An 18,068-nucleotide genomic window follows, 5' to 3' on the forward strand; every position below is an offset into this window, starting at 1 on the left:
TGCCAACCTTGCATTTTAATTGCTGCAGATTTTGAAATATCTTGCATCAAAACTGAACTTCTCTTTTTCAGGTTCCTGGAACTGTAGGTTTGAATTACTTCTACTGCATCTGCAGAGTGGTTATGAAAATCATGTATTTTGAGAGTTAACGGTCCCTCTTTAAAGAGAAGGCAGTTGGGTGTTCAGAGTTGAACATCAATCTTGTGAACTTGGACAAGTCTTCTGACTTTTTGGGGCATCTATATTTTGTATATACTACTGTAAATAAGTATTAACATCAGTTAAATTTCCCCAGATGCACACAGGTTTTGGTCTTTTCCTTCCAAATACTCTGCCTATAAAAATAGGAATAGTAATTTCTGCTCTTGCCTATATTGCAAAAACTGTAGGATTATGAAAGCCTGTGCAACTGTTGTGATGAGTGTCCCGGAGGAGCCCATGAGTGAGATCTCTCTCTGTGGCCCTACTCGGTTGGTAACGATAGTTTCTTTCAGTCTGAGAAGTTACGGGTCAGGTGACGGGGTGGCCCTAGGTGGGAAATTACAGCGTAAGATGAAACATTGAGCTAGAGCCCTACTTTCCTGTTATGCGTGTATGTCTGTCTAGATCGAAGTCTTCAAGACAAACTTGAAGAAACTGGTTGTCCTGTGAACTAGAATGTTTGGATTTATAAATGTTGGTCTCTGTTTTCTGAATGGAGACTGCAGACAAAACTGCACACACGCCCTTCTTTTTGCAAGGCCTTCAACTGACTTGAAGCTATTGCAGGCATCTCGTGCCAAGGCATCCTAATGATGATGCTTCTCACTTAGTTAGAGCTTTCTCACTCATTCACCATCGAGGAAGCAGCCAAAGGCCAGAATGTTGGTCCGTGTTGGACCACAGGTGCTGTGACAGGGTTCTGCGTAGGGTAGTGGAGGGGAGCAGGAGGAGCACAGGCGGCAAGTGAAAAGATGGGGAGGAGCGAGGGGGATGGACACAAACAAAACCCAATTGATCTAAACCCCAATGTTGTAAAACTGTTATCAGCCAGCAATGTAAGTGTTCTAAGCATTTCAGAAAAGGACTATTTACTTTTTTCACATGCGTGCAGTGTTTGGCACAGGCAAGCCCACATGTTATACTTTTCTTTGAGTGATACTCTGCATTAATGGGAAATAATTTAAGATTGATTTTACAGAGGAGATGCTATTTAGTTATTAAAACTAAGTTTATAAACTGTGTGTAGAGGAAAAGCATTAGAAAAAACCCCTACCTTTCCTGTCATTTAAAGAAGTTCAGCTACTTATTTTTACAGTCAATTACATTTTGCTTTATGCAAATGGCTTTTCTTTGCCAAGTTCAATATGAAATTATTATCTTTATGGGAGTTTAGCCTCCCACTGTTTTGTAAACATGCTAATTAGCGCTGTGTTCCAGACTTCGTAAAATGCTGTTGAGATTAAATAGTAACCTAATTCAGCAGGGAAAACAAGCTGTGTCTCGTGTGCTCTTTTCAATACAGAAAATCAAACCCCTTGCTCTGTGTAACTAATCTAAGTGCGCTGATACACTATTAGCAACATGCCACGTGACCTATCACTGCTGGACTGCAGTAATACTAAAGGTTATGTAAAAGTGTGGTGGAAGTGATTCAAGTCCTTGATTCAGCATTTTGTCCATGTATTAACGACGGTGGTCTAGGTAGAGATTACAGAGTAAGTAAGGGATAAATTAACTGCTTTTCTGGGTTGGAAGTGCAGTTACAAAGAGTCTAGCTGCCCTAGTTCAGCATTTGACCTAAAACCAAAAAAACGCCGTAAGGAGATTTTCAGATATGTTAACATTGCCACAGTGGGTTCTTTTGTTTTGTGTTTGATAACACCTTTCTGGATGTCAGCTTGGGTCCAGTATTGCGTGCGTTGTTTCCACTGCTCTTATGCAATTGTCCTAGTTTATCATCTATCACCGGTGGTGTTAGTGCGGACAGTAGTTACTTTCCGTGTGTGCTTTTCCATGTTTAAAAACATGTTTTAAAAACCTAAAACTCTTCCCTAGGGAGAAAAATTCCAGCCAACGCTACTGAAGGCAAAAACAGGTTTTTCTGAAATACATATTTATTTTTTTTTAGTCTTCCCCTTGCATAAGCATTGGAGACCTGTGTCGCTGTTGGCTATGATCTAAGAACGATCTTAAGAAAGAGGGCTGAGTAGATTTACCTTGCGTTTGTTGACAGCTGGGCACTGATAACTGCTGCAGCTGAGTTGGTGTATATTGTTTTGTTGTGGCAGCGTGACCTGATTGTACGTCTGAGTCTTCAGTACTGGGAGTCCTCCAACGTAGATGAAATGGACGGAGTTAATTTTTCAGCGTGATTGTGCTGTATGATTTAATTGGAGAAACCTTTGCTTAATCTTAAGTGAACAGGCCAACCAGCTGATGAGTTGGCACACTTCACTATATCTATTTTTTCCGATTTCTTTGAGGGCAGGGGTAGGGAGAGCATATCATACAAGGTGAACAGCATGGCATTCTGCAATTTCATATTTTCATCTCAACATAGATGCAAAATATCCAGTATAATTTTATTTTGTTCTAAGTTGCTTTCACAAAATTTATTTGAAGATGATGACAGGATCCAAAGGGAGGTTTTTCATTAATATGGACAGGGACATTAAGAAGAAAAGAGGTTGGTTATATCATGGAAGAGCTGGAAGAGGAGATGGAAAGAGAGAGATTGGTCTTGCTTTGAAACAGACCCAACTAGATAGATCACTTATTTGATTTTTATGCTCTTTTCCCTACACAAAGATTTCTTTTAGATTTATAATAGATAATTATTGTGACTTTCTAAAAGGGAGTGACAGAACCTTATCCATAAAGCTATTACTGAAAATGTGCCAGGTCAGTACTTAATTAGAAATATATTTTATTTATTGACTTTGCACTGGATTTCTAATTTTACAGTTTGAAATTTGGTATCTTTTTCTTCCAGATCAACCTGTTTTTAAATGGTCAGCATGTGGAGACATTTGAGGAGGATCTCACATTTACGTCAGATGAGGTTGTTTCCTCTGATCCACCTAAGAGGAGCAGTGAATTGAAAGGTCTGTTCATCTTTTATTTGTGAATGCATCATTTGCTATCTATCAGCCTGGAAAATCATGTTAGATTTTGTCTGTGAAATATACTTTTGCCTCTTTTTATTTTTAAGTCTGTTGCAAAACACGTAAGCTACTTTTATTGGAAGGAAGGAGGTTAGCATCACACAGTATAAAACATGTTTTGAAACTAACAAGTATGTAAGTAAATTGTCCAGAAAGCTTAAGCCTTAGACACAAATGAAGACAGTTGAATGCTGCCTTGAAATGAAAATGTGGTTTTGACATTTACTGCAGTATATGTATATATAAAATATATTATATATATGATATGTATAATATATCACATATAATATATATATTATATATATTAAATATAATGTTAAGCCTGGAAATATTTGGGTTCTTACATTGAAATAGCTGTTGAGAATGGAGAACAGACTTACAGAATGCTTAGCTTTTAGGGAATTAAAATTTGGCCCTATTCTATACGATAGCCTCTACAAAGTGAACAAGAATGGGATCAACCCGGAACTGGTGACTTTTAAAGAAAACATACTGGGCTAATGAGATCCAACACGATAATTCCTGTGTTGCTGGTAGACTTGTCTAACCAAATTCTGTGCAGAAGGAAAAAAGAAAATTTGAGAAGGGCAAACCCATGAGCTGGGTAAAATGGGTCAGGATGCCTGCAACAGAAGGGAAGTGTTCAATCACAGCTGCCCTTACAAGTTCGGTCCTAGATTATGGATTATTCAAAGTGCTAGGCACTCAAAAATGTTTACATTTTTTTCTAATGGCAGAACTATATACAGTGTTTCTTAACATATAGCACACTTCATAATTCCCTTTTGGTCCAAACAGAATCTTTATTACCTTATTCCTGCTTACCAGAGAACTGAGAGAACTGATTTAAAGCTGTGAATAGGTAATTTCAAACCTAAATTGGGTAACTGTACCTAAAGATTACTTGTTAGAAATATTTCTAAAAGTAATACTAATGCTGAAAGCGTAATTCAGGTACTTAAGTCTGTGTATGCTCAAAAAATTAATGCTATGAAGGCACCAATATGTTAAGGTTTATTCTGGATTCCAGATACAGGCAAGTAGTATTTCTAAAAACTGGTAATAGAATAGTGTAACAACTAATTGTAAGTTTGTAGGGAATGTTCTGTATCATGTAGAGAAACACTGAAATACACGTAGACTGTGTTTAATGCCATTTGAAAGTCACCAACAGTGGATGCCTGATTGCCATGCCTGAGTTAATTTTCCCCATCTATTCAGACATCTCTTCAATGACATGATTTATGCGTCATGCAGAAACAACTTAAACTCTTAAATACGTTTGCAGCTCTTGTATCTGTTGCAAATCTAACATCACACCAGAACCTCTGTGATACCTGGGAGTTACCAGGAGGGCAGCAGGAGATTTGGACCATCAAACTGGGGGAGTTAATGAATAGGGAATCATTGTTCCATTTAATAAAAGGGTTAGCAAAGGTCCTGGTATATTATTTTTTTCCCCAAGGTGACTACAGTGCTAACTATTGGAGAAACAAAAAGCTATTGGGACTCCCGATTGCCACCTTATAATTTGAGAAAACTTCGACGTGTCTGACGTGAGCATTTAAGTACTGAATTCTTCAGGCTTTATTCAGGCGAAACCCCACTTTTGAGGGACAGCAGAGCTCCTCTGGTTGTTTCCCCTGAGAAGCATCTCTTAAACTTTTGCCCTTAGTTGTAAATATAAATGTTTTCTGTATGTCACTAAATACTTCCCTACTTCTGTGGCTTAACCCACAGACAGCGTGGATGAGAAATAGATGAATAGGTTAGACTGTAAAAGAAGTAACTTCTGCTAAAAGACTTTCTGTCAGCATTTAGTAAGGAGGGAAGTATTTTTCTTAGTTTCATGGTTATCTCAAGTGTGAGGGACTGTTAGTTGTCTTTGAATAGATAAGAGAAATATGTGAAAATGGGTTTCAGAAATGCTGCTAGATGTGGTTCTGGGAGGGTGGAATTTGAATTTACCGTTTGCCCTAGCAAAATTCTTCTGTAGATTTAAGTTGTTTATTAAATGAAACTAATTTCCTGATAAACAGATCGCGAAAGATAAATCAATGAGAGTAATAAGTAGAGAACACCAGAACACTGTCTTGAACTGGTTTTGTTTAAAGGAAAACTCTCAAAGACTGCCTGTGTAAAATGTCTGATGGAGAAGACTTCTACAGCTTATACAATTTTAACATAGTCATACTTCAGCCTTTGAAGAAGCACTACTTTTATTTTTCTTCTTGGAATTGTGTATTGAATGAAATTATTAAAAATAATGTGATTTCTGTGGCGCATGAAGTGCGGTAGTCTTACCCAGAATGAACAATGAGCTGGACTTTTTCAGATCCTTTCTCAATGGAGATGTTTAATCAAAAATAGTATTCCTAATAAATAGACCCTTCAGTATTTTCTGCCGAGTTTCATGGCACATTTCTGTTTGCATTTTTCATGGAACTGATCGTGGAAAAGACTGAGCATCAAGCTCAAAACAACTCCTTCACTGTGTGCTTCCACTGTTTCAGATATCATGCTATGGTGACTTAATACCAACGAATAACCCTTCTGCCAGACTAAACTGGAATCACTTGCAGTTCATTTTTGACAGTAACCCAACGTATGTTGTAAAACTTCAGTTAAAGCAGTTGTTTGTAGACGTTCCCTTTCTGATCCTGCTGTGCCATAGAAGAGGTTGGTGGGATGAGCCCCCAGCTGTTTTTTACTGTTTTCCCCATTATTGCCACTCAGATGTGCCAGCAGGTTAACTCCTGTAAGTGCTGCCAGATCTGTTTCAACCAAGTACGTGCCATACACTAAAATATATATCATACAAATTATGTGTGAAGTTGTAGCAAGGCATTTTTGTCATCCACAGTATCTCCCCCTCCATACTAAAATGAACTCTGGGGATCTGTCCAGCTACCGTAGACTGCCTCCCTTTCTGACAGGGACAGTGAAAATGGCAGCCAGTAGGATTTGGAAGTAGTTTCTTTCATACCCAGCTTTGCTAAAGCTTTTCAGGTCAGCCTGGCTCATGTCTGAGAAGTCAGCAGTTTTTTGTGGGCAGGAAGGAGTTAAAGGTAATGATGATTTAGCTGGGGCTGGGTTGACCTGATCACCTGATGCCGTTCACCAGTTGGTATCTACCCATGCCTTAATAGTTGGTGTACTTTAAATCATACTTGAACTTGCCACAGTGTTAACTTGGCTTTAAAGTGTAGTTCAAACATTCATGTGAACCTTGAGGGTGAATTTAGATCAGTATATTTACACTTCTTAATATAGCCTGCCTTTGGTCAGCATTTAGAACGTAGCATCTTTAGTATTGGATCTCTTATTCCCTAAAATAAATTTTAAAAAAAGGAAAACCAAAACAAAACCAGCACAATAGTTTGATATCCTCAGCAGAAGCAATAACAATACAAAAAAGATACTGATGCATTTTCAAATTGCATTGTCTTGCAGTATGGTTTCTCCAGCATAATTGCTTGACAAGACCTTTTCTTCAATTCCTTTAAATTTGACAGTTTTTAACATGTTAGACTGAAATTTGCTGTGACAAGCATGTGCCTGGGACTGAACTGTTTGGTGTTTTGCAGAAGTGAAAAAAAAAACCAAAAACAAAAAACAAAAAAACCCCAAACAGTGTTTTGGACGCGTTTCAGTTGCTTCCTGTGTGGCTGCCACCAGCAGCTGTGGCAGAAGGCAGGAGGGGCCGTTGCTTCCCTGCTCTGAATGTTCCCTCTGCTGGTGTCCGAGGAGCAGGGAGAGGGGGTGGCTGCCTCTCCTGTGCAGGGTGACAAAACAGCAGCAAGGGGAGAAGGGCGGCTGAGGGGTGACAAGTCTAGGTGAGTGAGGAGCATCAACGTGTCCGTTAGAGGTGCTGGGACTGAAAAGCCAGGGAGGCCAGGAGAGCTGATGTGGCTGTAGGGTTGGATCAGAAGCAAAACTGGCTGGAAACTCCTGGATTCTCACTGCCTAAAAACTGGGGTATAACCTGTGCTTCAAGTTCCAGTGTTGGGCTGCTGTCAGTGTCTAACTGAAACTCGGTGACAAGCGTGTGCTTCATCTCTTGCTTTGGGGAACAGAAACTATATGGTGATAGCTTACTACCCTTAGTAATCAAGGATTGCAAGATGTCTGTGCTGTGTAACTTAACCATCAAACCTAGTGGATAAACTGTGTGGATCCCACAAGACTGAGTTTTTGGATTTGGGCAGGAGTGGGTTTGTGGTTTTTTGATGTGCAAATGGGTAAAAATAGTAAGAACTTAGTTCAGTGAGTTTAGTTCCTAAACGCTTGGAAGTCCAGTACTCAGACATCAACAAGTAAAAAAAAAAATTGATTGGCTTCCTACTGAGCATGCATTTATGACCTTGTCTTATATAATGCTGAGATATTTACAAAATTTCTAATTTGAAAATGAAATCTCTGGTTTCTTCTATGTAGCTGAATAAATACCTGTTATAATGGCATATGAAAGTGAGAGGCACGTGTTGGCCTGAAATGGAATTTTAAATTGTGACTGTTTTCTACAAACATCATCAGAATAAACAGACATTACAGAATTATCAGGACAGTAGCAACTACATTTTTTTCCGCCTGCACTGGAAGCAGAGACTTGTGTGTGTTAAGGGGACAAAAGTTGTCAGCTAGTCAAGAAATGACAAGTAGCTGCTATGGCTTCTTCAGAGGTACCACATGGCGAAGACCAGGATGAATTTTTATATTCAAGGGTGGTGGAAGAGGGGATTCCTGGCACAGTATTTGGCTGTAAAAAGGTAAAAGGGATTTGTGAAACTGAGCAGGAAGGATCAGTTTTGTAATTTTGGTCCCCAGCCTTGCCTCTGTTCTGTGCGTGTTCCTGTGGGAAGAAAGCTTTGGAAGGTTTTCAGGAGTACTACAGAACAAGGCAGAGGGTATACACTTAAAATGACAGTTACTTCTTCAAAATGTACTATTAATTGTAGCTGTCATTAACATGTATTCATTTTTATGTTGTCTAGACCTGCCAAGCGGTCCACATACTTACCGCTTAGAAGATCTTGCCTATACTAGAAGTGGAGATAAAGGCAATTCTGCGAACATAGGTATCTTTCTTTTTCTTGCTTTCTGAAGTGATGCAAGATTTTTCACGTAAGATCTACGTATCAAGAGCTCTTAATGGTTTTTTTTTTAGATGTCTCACATTACTTGGTTTTTATTTTTTTTAATTGTGGCTGTGCTAAAACAAGTATATTACTAGTGAAATATCTGTAGTTTTCTGTTTAGCAGCAGTCGAAATCTGACGTACTAAGAAAAAAAATTGCATGTCATACTGCAAAGAAAGGTCTTTGTTTAGGGTAGCAAAGTCAAGCTCCCCAAAGTTAAGAAATGCCTTTTTAAGTTTTCCTTTACATGTCAGTTGCTCCTCCTTCGTGTCTGTGTGTTATGTAATACAATCTTTTGCTTGTCTGATCATGTATAATATTCCCATACATCTAATTTTAACATGCATATGGCTAAAACATTGACAGTGTTAGGAGATGCTGAAGTTGTTCTTGCATGTAAGAGGATGTTTTTATTATATTGTTAATCCAAATGGTGTATTTCACTGTGCAGTCTCTTTACATGGATTGTGCTGCTGCTTGCATTGTTTAATAATTCCTTCTATTCCTTACTTCTGCATGCAACAATTGGCTCTCTTACTTGTTGGAGGATTGAGAGCGTGTGGTGTTCAAAGCTCAGTATGAATTAAAGGTGCGTTTGGGATTTGATTTGCTATTAGCTGTCATGCTAAAATTGATTAATTCTGTTCATTTTATGTTTAGGGTTATCGTTTACTTGTCCTTGTTTGTGAAACTGTTTTTTGGGTTGAAGAATGAAAGAATGTTGATTTTTATTTATTTTTTATTATTATTTTTTTATTCTTTTTCTTTCCCCATGGATGACCACTGTTGCAATGTAGCATTGCCAAACCATCAGTGATGCATCACTGACAGACTTCCTCAGATACAGACACTACTGCTTTATTAAGGAACAATAACAAGAACAAACTTGACCTCTAAGATTAATTTGGCTTTGAAGTCCACAGATAGAAAGATCCCCGTGACACAAATCTGCTTTCCTGATTCTGCTGTGGAACCTCTCAACTTCAGGATAAAGTTACCTGAAGCTTGTGAAAGCATATTTACAGCAATAAAAATGTAATTGTGATTTCTCATGCTTACGTCAGGATCTCACGCAAGAAGTAGGGCAAGGACCGAACCTTCAGTCATTGATCATGCTGTGTTATCGGTAATTGCAATTACTTATCTAAGTCTTGGAAACCATTTAGGGGAAGACACGTGCCTGTGGGTTGTTTGTTGTGGTGGTGATGTTGTTCTTTAGGTGTCTTTCAGTGGCAAGGGACTGTTTGCAGCCAGAAAAATAATTAGTCTGGGAGCATTCTTTCATGTCATTCTCCACACTAAGTCTCTACTGACAGAAGGAAAGCTGTCATACTATTGGTTTTTATTCAGGAGCTCATTAAAGAGGATCCATATACATGGTTTCAGTTAGGATCTCAAATCAGTTTTGAAAGGGTGAATACAGATCAGTTTTAACAGCTGCTGTTCCAACTAACACAAAGTTATACACCTAACAGGTGTGATAGCACGGCATCCCCTCTACTATCCGTACCTAAAGAAAACTTTAACAGCCGAAGCCCTGGAGAATTACTTCAAACACCTTTTAAAGCAAGAAGAACCTGTAAAAGAGCTGGTAACAAGGTGAGTCGCTTGCTGTTTGGTCCTCAGTTGTACAGTAGATACATGATGGTATCGGAAGTTATCTTAAAGTATGTTAACATAAATATTACAAACCTGTGTGTATTGTTTTCAGTACATTTTTATGTATCTTTCTTTCCCTTTTTAAGTAACAGCTTGAGCAGTATTAATTGAAAAAGAATAATAACTTGGGCCTCTCCTGCAACTGGACAAAGGTAGTGAATCCATTTAGTGAAGGCACTTAAAATCCCAGAATTAGCACATTAGCGTTAGGGCTATTTCTTTGTTTTGTTCGGTACAGAATGTTTCTGCAAAATAGAAGTAACTTCTAATGTCCCTTGGGAAAAATATCTTCCCACTGTTCTTTGAACCATTTGGAGCCTCTTACCCACTTTTCTGACACATATACCAAGCCAGAATTGAAAGAAAAAAACCTCAGCTAATTTCCATTTTTAATATATTAAACGGAATACATCCTGAAGAGGACGCTTTTACCTGGTATTCATCTACAAAAGAATGTCCTCTGCCAGCGGATGGCTTTATGTAGTATTTTTGTTTTCATGGTGGTTTTGGCTGATGCTCGGGGTCCTTCCTGGGGACTGGCACATGAGACACCCACTGTTCCTGTAGCACGAGGTAATAGGGCTGATTCTCCTAAGGATGTCCAATAAAACAGTCAACAGAATTCAAACCTTTTTCTCTCTTCAAAAACAAACAAAAGCTTAATATTGCACAAACCATTGAGTCTTCTAAAACCTGCTTTCATACAACGTCAATTATTCTGCAGATCTGGAGATTCTGCCAAACCCATTATGTATTTCCATGAGTAATGGATAAACCCTTAAGTGTCTTTTTGCTTGTTGAAACAGCTTGAGTCAGAAAGGTGCAGCTCGAAGTTCAGAGAGAGCTTGGAGTTACTTTAACCCCTGATCTTTGAGTTGTAAGTGCCATTCTTTGTCTTCATAAGCGGCTCAGTGCAGGTCTCACCCACTGAGTTTCACAAGTGCTAACCAATCTATCTAATAAACTGATACCAAGAAATGTGATTGAGTTTCCTTTGAAACGTAAAGAAGGGAAGAAATGCAAAATGTCATGCCTCTTAATGGTACTTCTAGAAATTGATTCATTGTCGTTCCTTAATGCTGTTTATGTTCATAAAAAAAAAAAAAAAGCTAGAATTTGCTGTGTCTGGGTGAAGGCAATTTATTGTGGTTAATTAGATTATCTGTTTCTGGGTTTGGCTTCCTTTAATGATGTGATAATGGAGCTTTGTGAGTGAATTGAAAAGCTACTGGGGCAAAAGAATAAATCCTTTTGTGGAAATATTTAGGATTATAAGGAATAAAGAATTATAAGCTCATGTGCTTCAGATTGTATAGTTTGTTTTTACATTACTTGTTTATTTTTTCGTTGTAACTGTCATAAAAAGAGCTACCTTACTCTTTCATTTTCCTTAGTTTCCTTTATTTAAATTGCGAGTGGTTAAGAAACATGCCAGCCATGGCTCTGGCTCACTACAGAGCAGAGAAATTCAGCCAGTTGTCTTTCATTCTTTTTCATTAAAGCTATTAAATAGGTGTACTAAACAGGGAAAAGGTGGGATTATCCTGATGGAGAACACTGAAAATTTATAAACTTCCACATTTTCAGGTAACATAGTGACAAAAGGTGGTCTTTCAAACCCTGCGTCCCAAAACCCCAAACCTATGCCATTGCTTCTTCCCCTTATGTAGAGTACATTCTTAATAGATCTGATAATCGTAAGATATGGAATAACAGACTTCTAATTTAGTGGTATTAGGTCAGTCATTTAAGAAGGATAGTCAGATTATCCTGTGAGAATTTGCTGGCTTCATCTTCTGAAATATGGTTGTTACCTTTGTGTTATGAGAGCATCCCAGTGCTCAAAAATAAAAAAAAAAATAACACCTGATTTCTTCTTCTGGGGTATTTTTACTGAGAGCTGAAGAACACAGAGTGTGCGTCCTGATGATTCTAGATTGCTTTTTTTGTAGGTACATTTGTTATGGGGGGTGGGGTGGCTGGAATACTTCTCTATAGTATAGCTCATATGTAAATGCCTCTTTTAGCCTATGGACTCGGTTCTTGATTTCCTCTGATGTGAGGAATCCTATCTCTTCCTTGATTTAAATGCATTAGATAATTTCTGTTACCATTATTAGTTCCATGCATTTTAACAGGAAATTCAGAGGGAAACCTGCCTTTGAGCCAGCATGGGCAGCACTGGGAGGGAAGTAGTTAGGCAGGCACCCCATTGTGCGTAAGCATAGCAGTTCAGCTACAACAGTGAATTTTCCTTGTTTTACTGGTTTCTGTCACAGACTTAATATTCTTGGAAGGATTTATTTGTTCTCTGTGCTTTTTAAAAGCAGCTCTTAAAACTTTTGATTGATTTGTACAATTAGGTAACATTTTCTTCCTTTAGATCTCAGTTAATTAAACTTAAATGGTTTAATTATGCTGGATAAAAGCATGCCAGCATTTTGGTTAGTGCGTTGCTGCTGCTTAAGACTATTACGATGGTTGTAGTGGTTTTTCTTTTTTTATTGTGGGAGTGTATTTTTTTGTGCGGAAATATATTGGATGCTCAAATGCTTCAAACTTCAAACAGACTTTAAAATATTGAACATGCTGACCTTTGTGTATTATATTGTAAACCTAGTTTTAGCTAGAGTATCTCACTGTAAATATTTCCTCAAAGTACTTGAAGGGAATTCACCATTCTGTAACGTTCCAAATTAAGATCTGTTGCTAGTATTACATACTCCCTCTGCCAGAATTACTGCAGAAAGTAAAACTAAATTCTTCCACTGCTTTTACTGTTTGCTTCTGCTTTTATAAGCTCTTCAGTTTCTTTCCTGATTTGTCTACGCGACTGATTTTCATGAAACGTTTTTTCAGACCTGGGATATTAGCTCCTGGAATACATATCCCATTAGTCTAGTCCTTGCGGAGAGATCGGCCAGTTGTGAAATTGCTTGATGCCTGGAAGTCTTTGCCAGTTCTTCAGAGTAACATTTGCAGTGTAGTGTTTTGGTAGACCTCTAGCTTTCATGGTATATTCTTATTGGAAATAAGTCTTGAGTTTTTTAGTTGAAAATTTTGTGGGGTCCTCTGATCCTGCTATGTAGTGGATTATGCTATTAGATTTACTAAATTAGGTAGATGACTTACTGTGGAAATGGCTTTATTCTTCGTATTCCTGTTGTCTAGTAGAGCACTGTTGAATTAATTGAACTTTCCTGCCTTCCCAATGGATTTGCCTTTGAGCATGATAATGTTGCCTGGCAACAAGTTTTCAAGGGAGGTCAACGGAATGCTAACGCCAGGGTTTTTCCTAATAACAACTAATAACGTTAATACTGAAGCAGAGTGTGGCAATGAAAGGGTAGAAGCAACAGTGAAAAGCCCTCGCCTGGCACACAGGCACAGAGACTCCGTGACTACTGCTTGCAAGAGCATAACAAGAACCGAAGTGTTTGCCAGGCTGCTCAGCAGGCTCATCTCCTTCCGTGAAAGGTTTGCATCCTATGCCCAAGATACAGGGGCATATACAGAGCTGGGAACAGCAGCAATGACTGCAGTTTTCAAAATGCTAAAAAGGAGCTGAAAAAGATAAACCTCACAGTGACAAAGTCAGCAGTGTAAGAGCACTGCAAGAAATTCCAGCTACTTAAGGGGACAGATTTGAAGAATCTGCCCCAAACAGATGAAGATCAGGTAGGTGGGTAAAGAAAAATAGGTGGTGTTGGAGGAAACGTGATTTAAGTTGCAGCAGTAAAACATCTGGAGGCAGAGCAAGAATTGGATACCATCTTTCTTTGCTATTCCTCATCTTGCTGATGTTCTGATTAAATCCTTTCTTATATAAAAAAGGAAAGCTATTGAGTCCTTAGACAAAGAAAATATTGGAGAAAAGCAAAAGCAAAGAAAAGCAAGACTAGAAGAAAGGTGACAAAATGCTGAAAAATTGTGCAAGGAGAAGCAAATGGAAATACGCTGTAGACCTATTTATGGAATTTGAAACAACTTTGTTAGGAAACCACAGAGCCATTTGCCAAACTTCCACAAAAGTTTCCAGATTGGAACTGCACCAGTCAAAAGCAAGGATGGAAAAATCCTTACAGTGGCAATGGAACAGAAAAATAGGTCTGTCACAGTAAAATGAAATTTCATCTGAACAAAGTACGTGGCTCCAAGAAAGCATTGAAATGTAGCTCTACTTTCCACTTGTTATAAAATTATCTGTAGTTGGTCGTAGGAGTTTAATCTAGTGACTCGTAGTTGTATCTCAGTAATAAGGAGGATGCCTTCCCAGTTAGCTGGTAGCCTTTGTTAGCAACAGTGAATTCCAGGAATTAAGCGACGGTATTTTTCAGTATTAGAACTAGGAAGTATTAAAATTACTTCCCTCTGCCCACTGTGTTCTCAGAGTTCATATTAGATCTTGAACTTCTTGTCTACAGAGCCTTCTGTATGGGCTTTAACTCTTAGGGGGAAAAAAAAAAAGTAGAAAACAACCTCATTAGAAATGAATGAGTCATGAAGTTGAATAGGAGAATGATTACTTTATGATCCTACTTTAAAACTGTTAAGGGCTGTTGATTTGGGGTAAGGCAAAGGAACAAGAAGGTAGGGAAGGCCATGGGTTAATCTTCAGTTAACTTTTAGGCTTGACTCAGCAGTGGTATGCCATCACAAGCGTGGAATTTTTGCATGCTGTCTTTTGCTTGACGTTCTGTACAAGCCTTTTGTACAAATTCTCCTGAGAAATAATGTTCAGATTTTACCTTGCAGATACGAGTTGCCAGGAATCCATGGATTAAACTTTGTTCTGAAGAATTCCCTTGGTGGTGGTGGCATAGCATCCCTAAGAAGTGACCCACAGGCATGTATCGAAGCATGTGTTTTAATGCAAATCCTTTATAACTCTGTATTACACAGTCTCCTTATAACCAGCTTTGGGGCTGGAACTGTAAGCTTTTAGTTTTGACTCTTCGGTTCCTTTTACTTTCCTGTTAATATACATTATCTACCTAATTGTTTTAAGTTTTAAGATTTGTAAACAACACAGGGAGGTAGAAGGTTTATTTAGAGTATTGGGTGAAAAAGATATGTACAAGGAACTACTAAGAGAGTCTTCCAATCAGTTGCACTCATTATGATGCGCTACCTGTGGTTTTAGATGCACCAACAAAATTAGCATCTCAAAAATTTTTGGAGTTGTACTAGACAATTCTGATCGTTTCCTAGTACGTACAGGAACTGTTAACTGTATAACAGCTCCTCTAGCTTAGCCTATGACTCCTACAGCTAAAATGTTAATAATATAAATCTCAAAGTGCAAACTAGATGGACAGAAGACCTTTTGTGTTGACGTTATGTGAATCTGAAACTAACTTTTTTAAAAATTTGAAACATCTAAACCTGAAGATGAGATCCCATAATGTGGCAATGCTGTGGCTACGGCAGAGCACAGTTCTGCCAGCATAGGGTGACAAATGCTTATGTGTACAAATAATCTCAGCGTGGTCAGGAGGACTGTTCACAAAACAAGGTCATGCTATGTATGAATCGGCTAGCAGAACTGACCCCAAATAAATTGATTTTAGCACTAGGTAAGAAGTAAATTGAAGAAACTATTCAATCTGTTCAGGTTGAGATGCTTGAAAACTAAACTGTACATTGTTTTCCTACGTCATTACATTTATTCACAAGTGAGGAAGCCAAATAAATGAACAGGGTAAATATAACTCTGGATAACTTACAATCCAGGGCTTGATATAAAATTCACCCAAAATGTGTCTATGTAAGTATATGTTGAGATAAATACTCATAAAACTTAAAAAACACACTGCATTCTTACACTGATTATAGGAAAAATGCCTTATGAACCCATTTATAAAACTTATTTTACAAAGGTGGTATATTTAGATGGCAAACTGTAATGTTGATTTGGGTGTTTTTCTTACAGGGCAAAGCACTTGGACAGATGCTGTTGGATTTCCAGATTAAAAATGTTCCCGATTTAAAATCCCTGATAGAGTAACAGGTGTTTAATACATATGCTTTTAACACTGAGTGGCATAAAAACACGTTATAAACAAGAACGGGCTTCTTGAGTGAGATATATTTTAGTGTGGGGTTGGTTGTTGGGGGTTTTTTTAAGTCAAAGAGTAGCAATTAGTGACAGTTATCTCTCAGAGGCTTAGCTATATGGCACAGATTAGAAAATGTTTTGAGTAATACCAGACTAATGGCTTTGTCTGTGACTGATAACATTTCCTGTGTGGATAATACATTGGATGAAGAATTAATTTATTTCCTGTAAAATAGAATTAATCACATTGCAACATAACATTTAATTATGAGACGAGATAATCTTTGGTCCAAGATGGAAATTGTCTCCTGTTCAGTCCATCTCGCTTTCCCTTCTCTCAATCTTTATTGGAAAATTAAATGGACCAGCGTCGTTGAGCTCGTGGCAGCTGCGTTTGTCCTGCACGCAGAGTGTGTCTGGGCAACCTGCTGTGCATCGTGGCGGAGTCAGCACCGTCTGGTACTGGGTGACAGCCTTCCCCAGCGGGCAGTAAGGAAAAGTTGGCGTTGTTACTGTTCCAGAGTGACTGGTAGTAAATGCTGACCTTTGGTGGTAATCCACCGAGCTTCTAGCACTTTGCCCAATTAAAGGCAGGCTTTATTATTACAGCTCCTAACATCTCTTACTGATTAATCTATCAGTTTCAATTTACAACTTTCAACTGATAGATTAATCAGTAAGAGATTGCAGATCTCTGTGGGAATAAATCTGGAGATGAGGAGAGTGCAGTGAGCTAGTCCGCCTGCTCGTGCTCTCTCGTGGTGGTGCATTCCTGGCAGGGAGGCGGTGCGCCTGGTGGTGGAGGGATACCTCGTTTTGTTTCAGGGCTGTTAAGTCCTCGTTTGCTGCAGCAGAGTTCCACCTGGATTGAATTCTGGACTGTCATTTGCATTGCCCTTCCCACAGAAGGGTCCACAAACTTTCCACAGAAAGGTCTGTCTCCTGCTGCAAAGGAATACCCTGTTTGAACGCAGCGTGCTCCATCCCTTTCCGGATTGCGCCATCACCTCCCCGGCTCCCCTCCTGCACAACATGACTGGCATGTTCAAATTCGGGTACTCCTGAACCTCTTGACCTGATTAGGCAGAAACTTAAAAATCTGTATCATACCTCCTGGGACAACATTGTGGTGGAAATTCTGGCCCAATGACTAACTGTATTTCTTCTGCAGAAGCCGTAGAAATATTACTCCACAGGTTCAGGCATTTTATATTCCCAAGCTAATATTTTCATTTATTTTGGGGGGACTGTATTAATTGTTTAGTGCTGACAAAATGAGACTACTCATATCAGATAAAATCAGGAAAATGAGTATTTTTTTTGTCACCAAAACTGTTAGTTGTTCCTAAATCTCAATCTGTGCTATCACTACTATTAATTTGCTAGTCTCTTGCTTGCTAATGAGGACTATAAAGTTAATTGTTCCCACCTTTTCTGTGGTTTTGCTCATTTGAATGGAAGGTATCGTAAGTGAACACTTTACCCATCTAAATATATTACTCTCTTAGCGAGTCCTAAGTGCTGTGTATACAGCATGATTCAGTCTAGTTGTAAAAAATGAGTCATTACTTCATTGCAGAAAAATATCTAACTTAACTTCAAAGGGAAAATGGCATGCTGGCTTTATTATGTTTACAGTTATTGATTGTTAGAAAACTCTTGTTAATAACTTGGAAGCCTGTTAGTTTAGCAAGACACAGAGGTATTGAAAGGAAACAAAGTGGGAGACCCAAGTAGCAAACCTACAAGGATAAAAAGGCTACAGTAAATATTTGCAGTTCACTCGATAAGCTGTTTAAGTGACTGTAACTGTGTATACAATTATTTTTGAATAAAAGTGAACATTTATGAAGTACAAATTTGCTTTAGTCATTGATGTTGTTTCTTTGACTGGAGGAGAGCAATACTTAGTTCAAAGGTTCTTTGATTTGGGGTTGTTTCACTTGCCTGCAGTTTCATGCATTGTCTTGCTGGTCCCCTTCTTCCTTCAGATTTTGTCTGTTCAGTCCCCAGTCTTTGTTAAATACAAAAACTGAAGAAGTAAATGATACTATTTTCTAGAGAGCT

The 18,068-nt window shown here is 38.4% G+C and overlaps 1 protein-coding gene across 3 annotated transcripts in view; it reads left to right on the forward strand.

Moving 5' to 3' along the window:
* LOC106631146 (uncharacterized) overlaps nucleotides 1-17,860 on the forward strand; it is a 65,565-nt gene extending 47,705 nt beyond the window's left edge. For 2 of the 3 annotated variants that reach the window (XM_055704183.1, XM_055704188.1), the window contains exons 16-20: nucleotides 2,975-3,086; nucleotides 8,141-8,224; nucleotides 9,760-9,883; nucleotides 14,699-14,789; nucleotides 15,876-17,860. In XM_055704183.1, coding sequence (XP_055560158.1) covers nucleotides 2,975-3,086; nucleotides 8,141-8,224; nucleotides 9,760-9,883; nucleotides 14,699-14,789; nucleotides 15,876-15,950 — 486 coding nt within the window. In that variant the 3' untranslated portion in view covers nucleotides 15,951-17,860. Of the gene's footprint in view, nucleotides 1-2,974; nucleotides 3,087-8,140; nucleotides 8,225-8,831; nucleotides 8,874-9,759; nucleotides 9,884-14,698; nucleotides 14,790-15,875 lie in introns of those variants that run through there. The other variant, XM_055704198.1, reaches the window with a different exon arrangement.
* The last annotated feature ends 208 nt before the right edge of the window (nucleotides 17,861-18,068 follow it).

This window comes from Falco cherrug, chromosome 1 (assembly GCF_023634085.1).
Source record: "Falco cherrug isolate bFalChe1 chromosome 1, bFalChe1.pri, whole genome shotgun sequence".
NCBI classification, from domain to species: Eukaryota; Metazoa; Chordata; class Aves; order Falconiformes; family Falconidae; genus Falco; species Falco cherrug.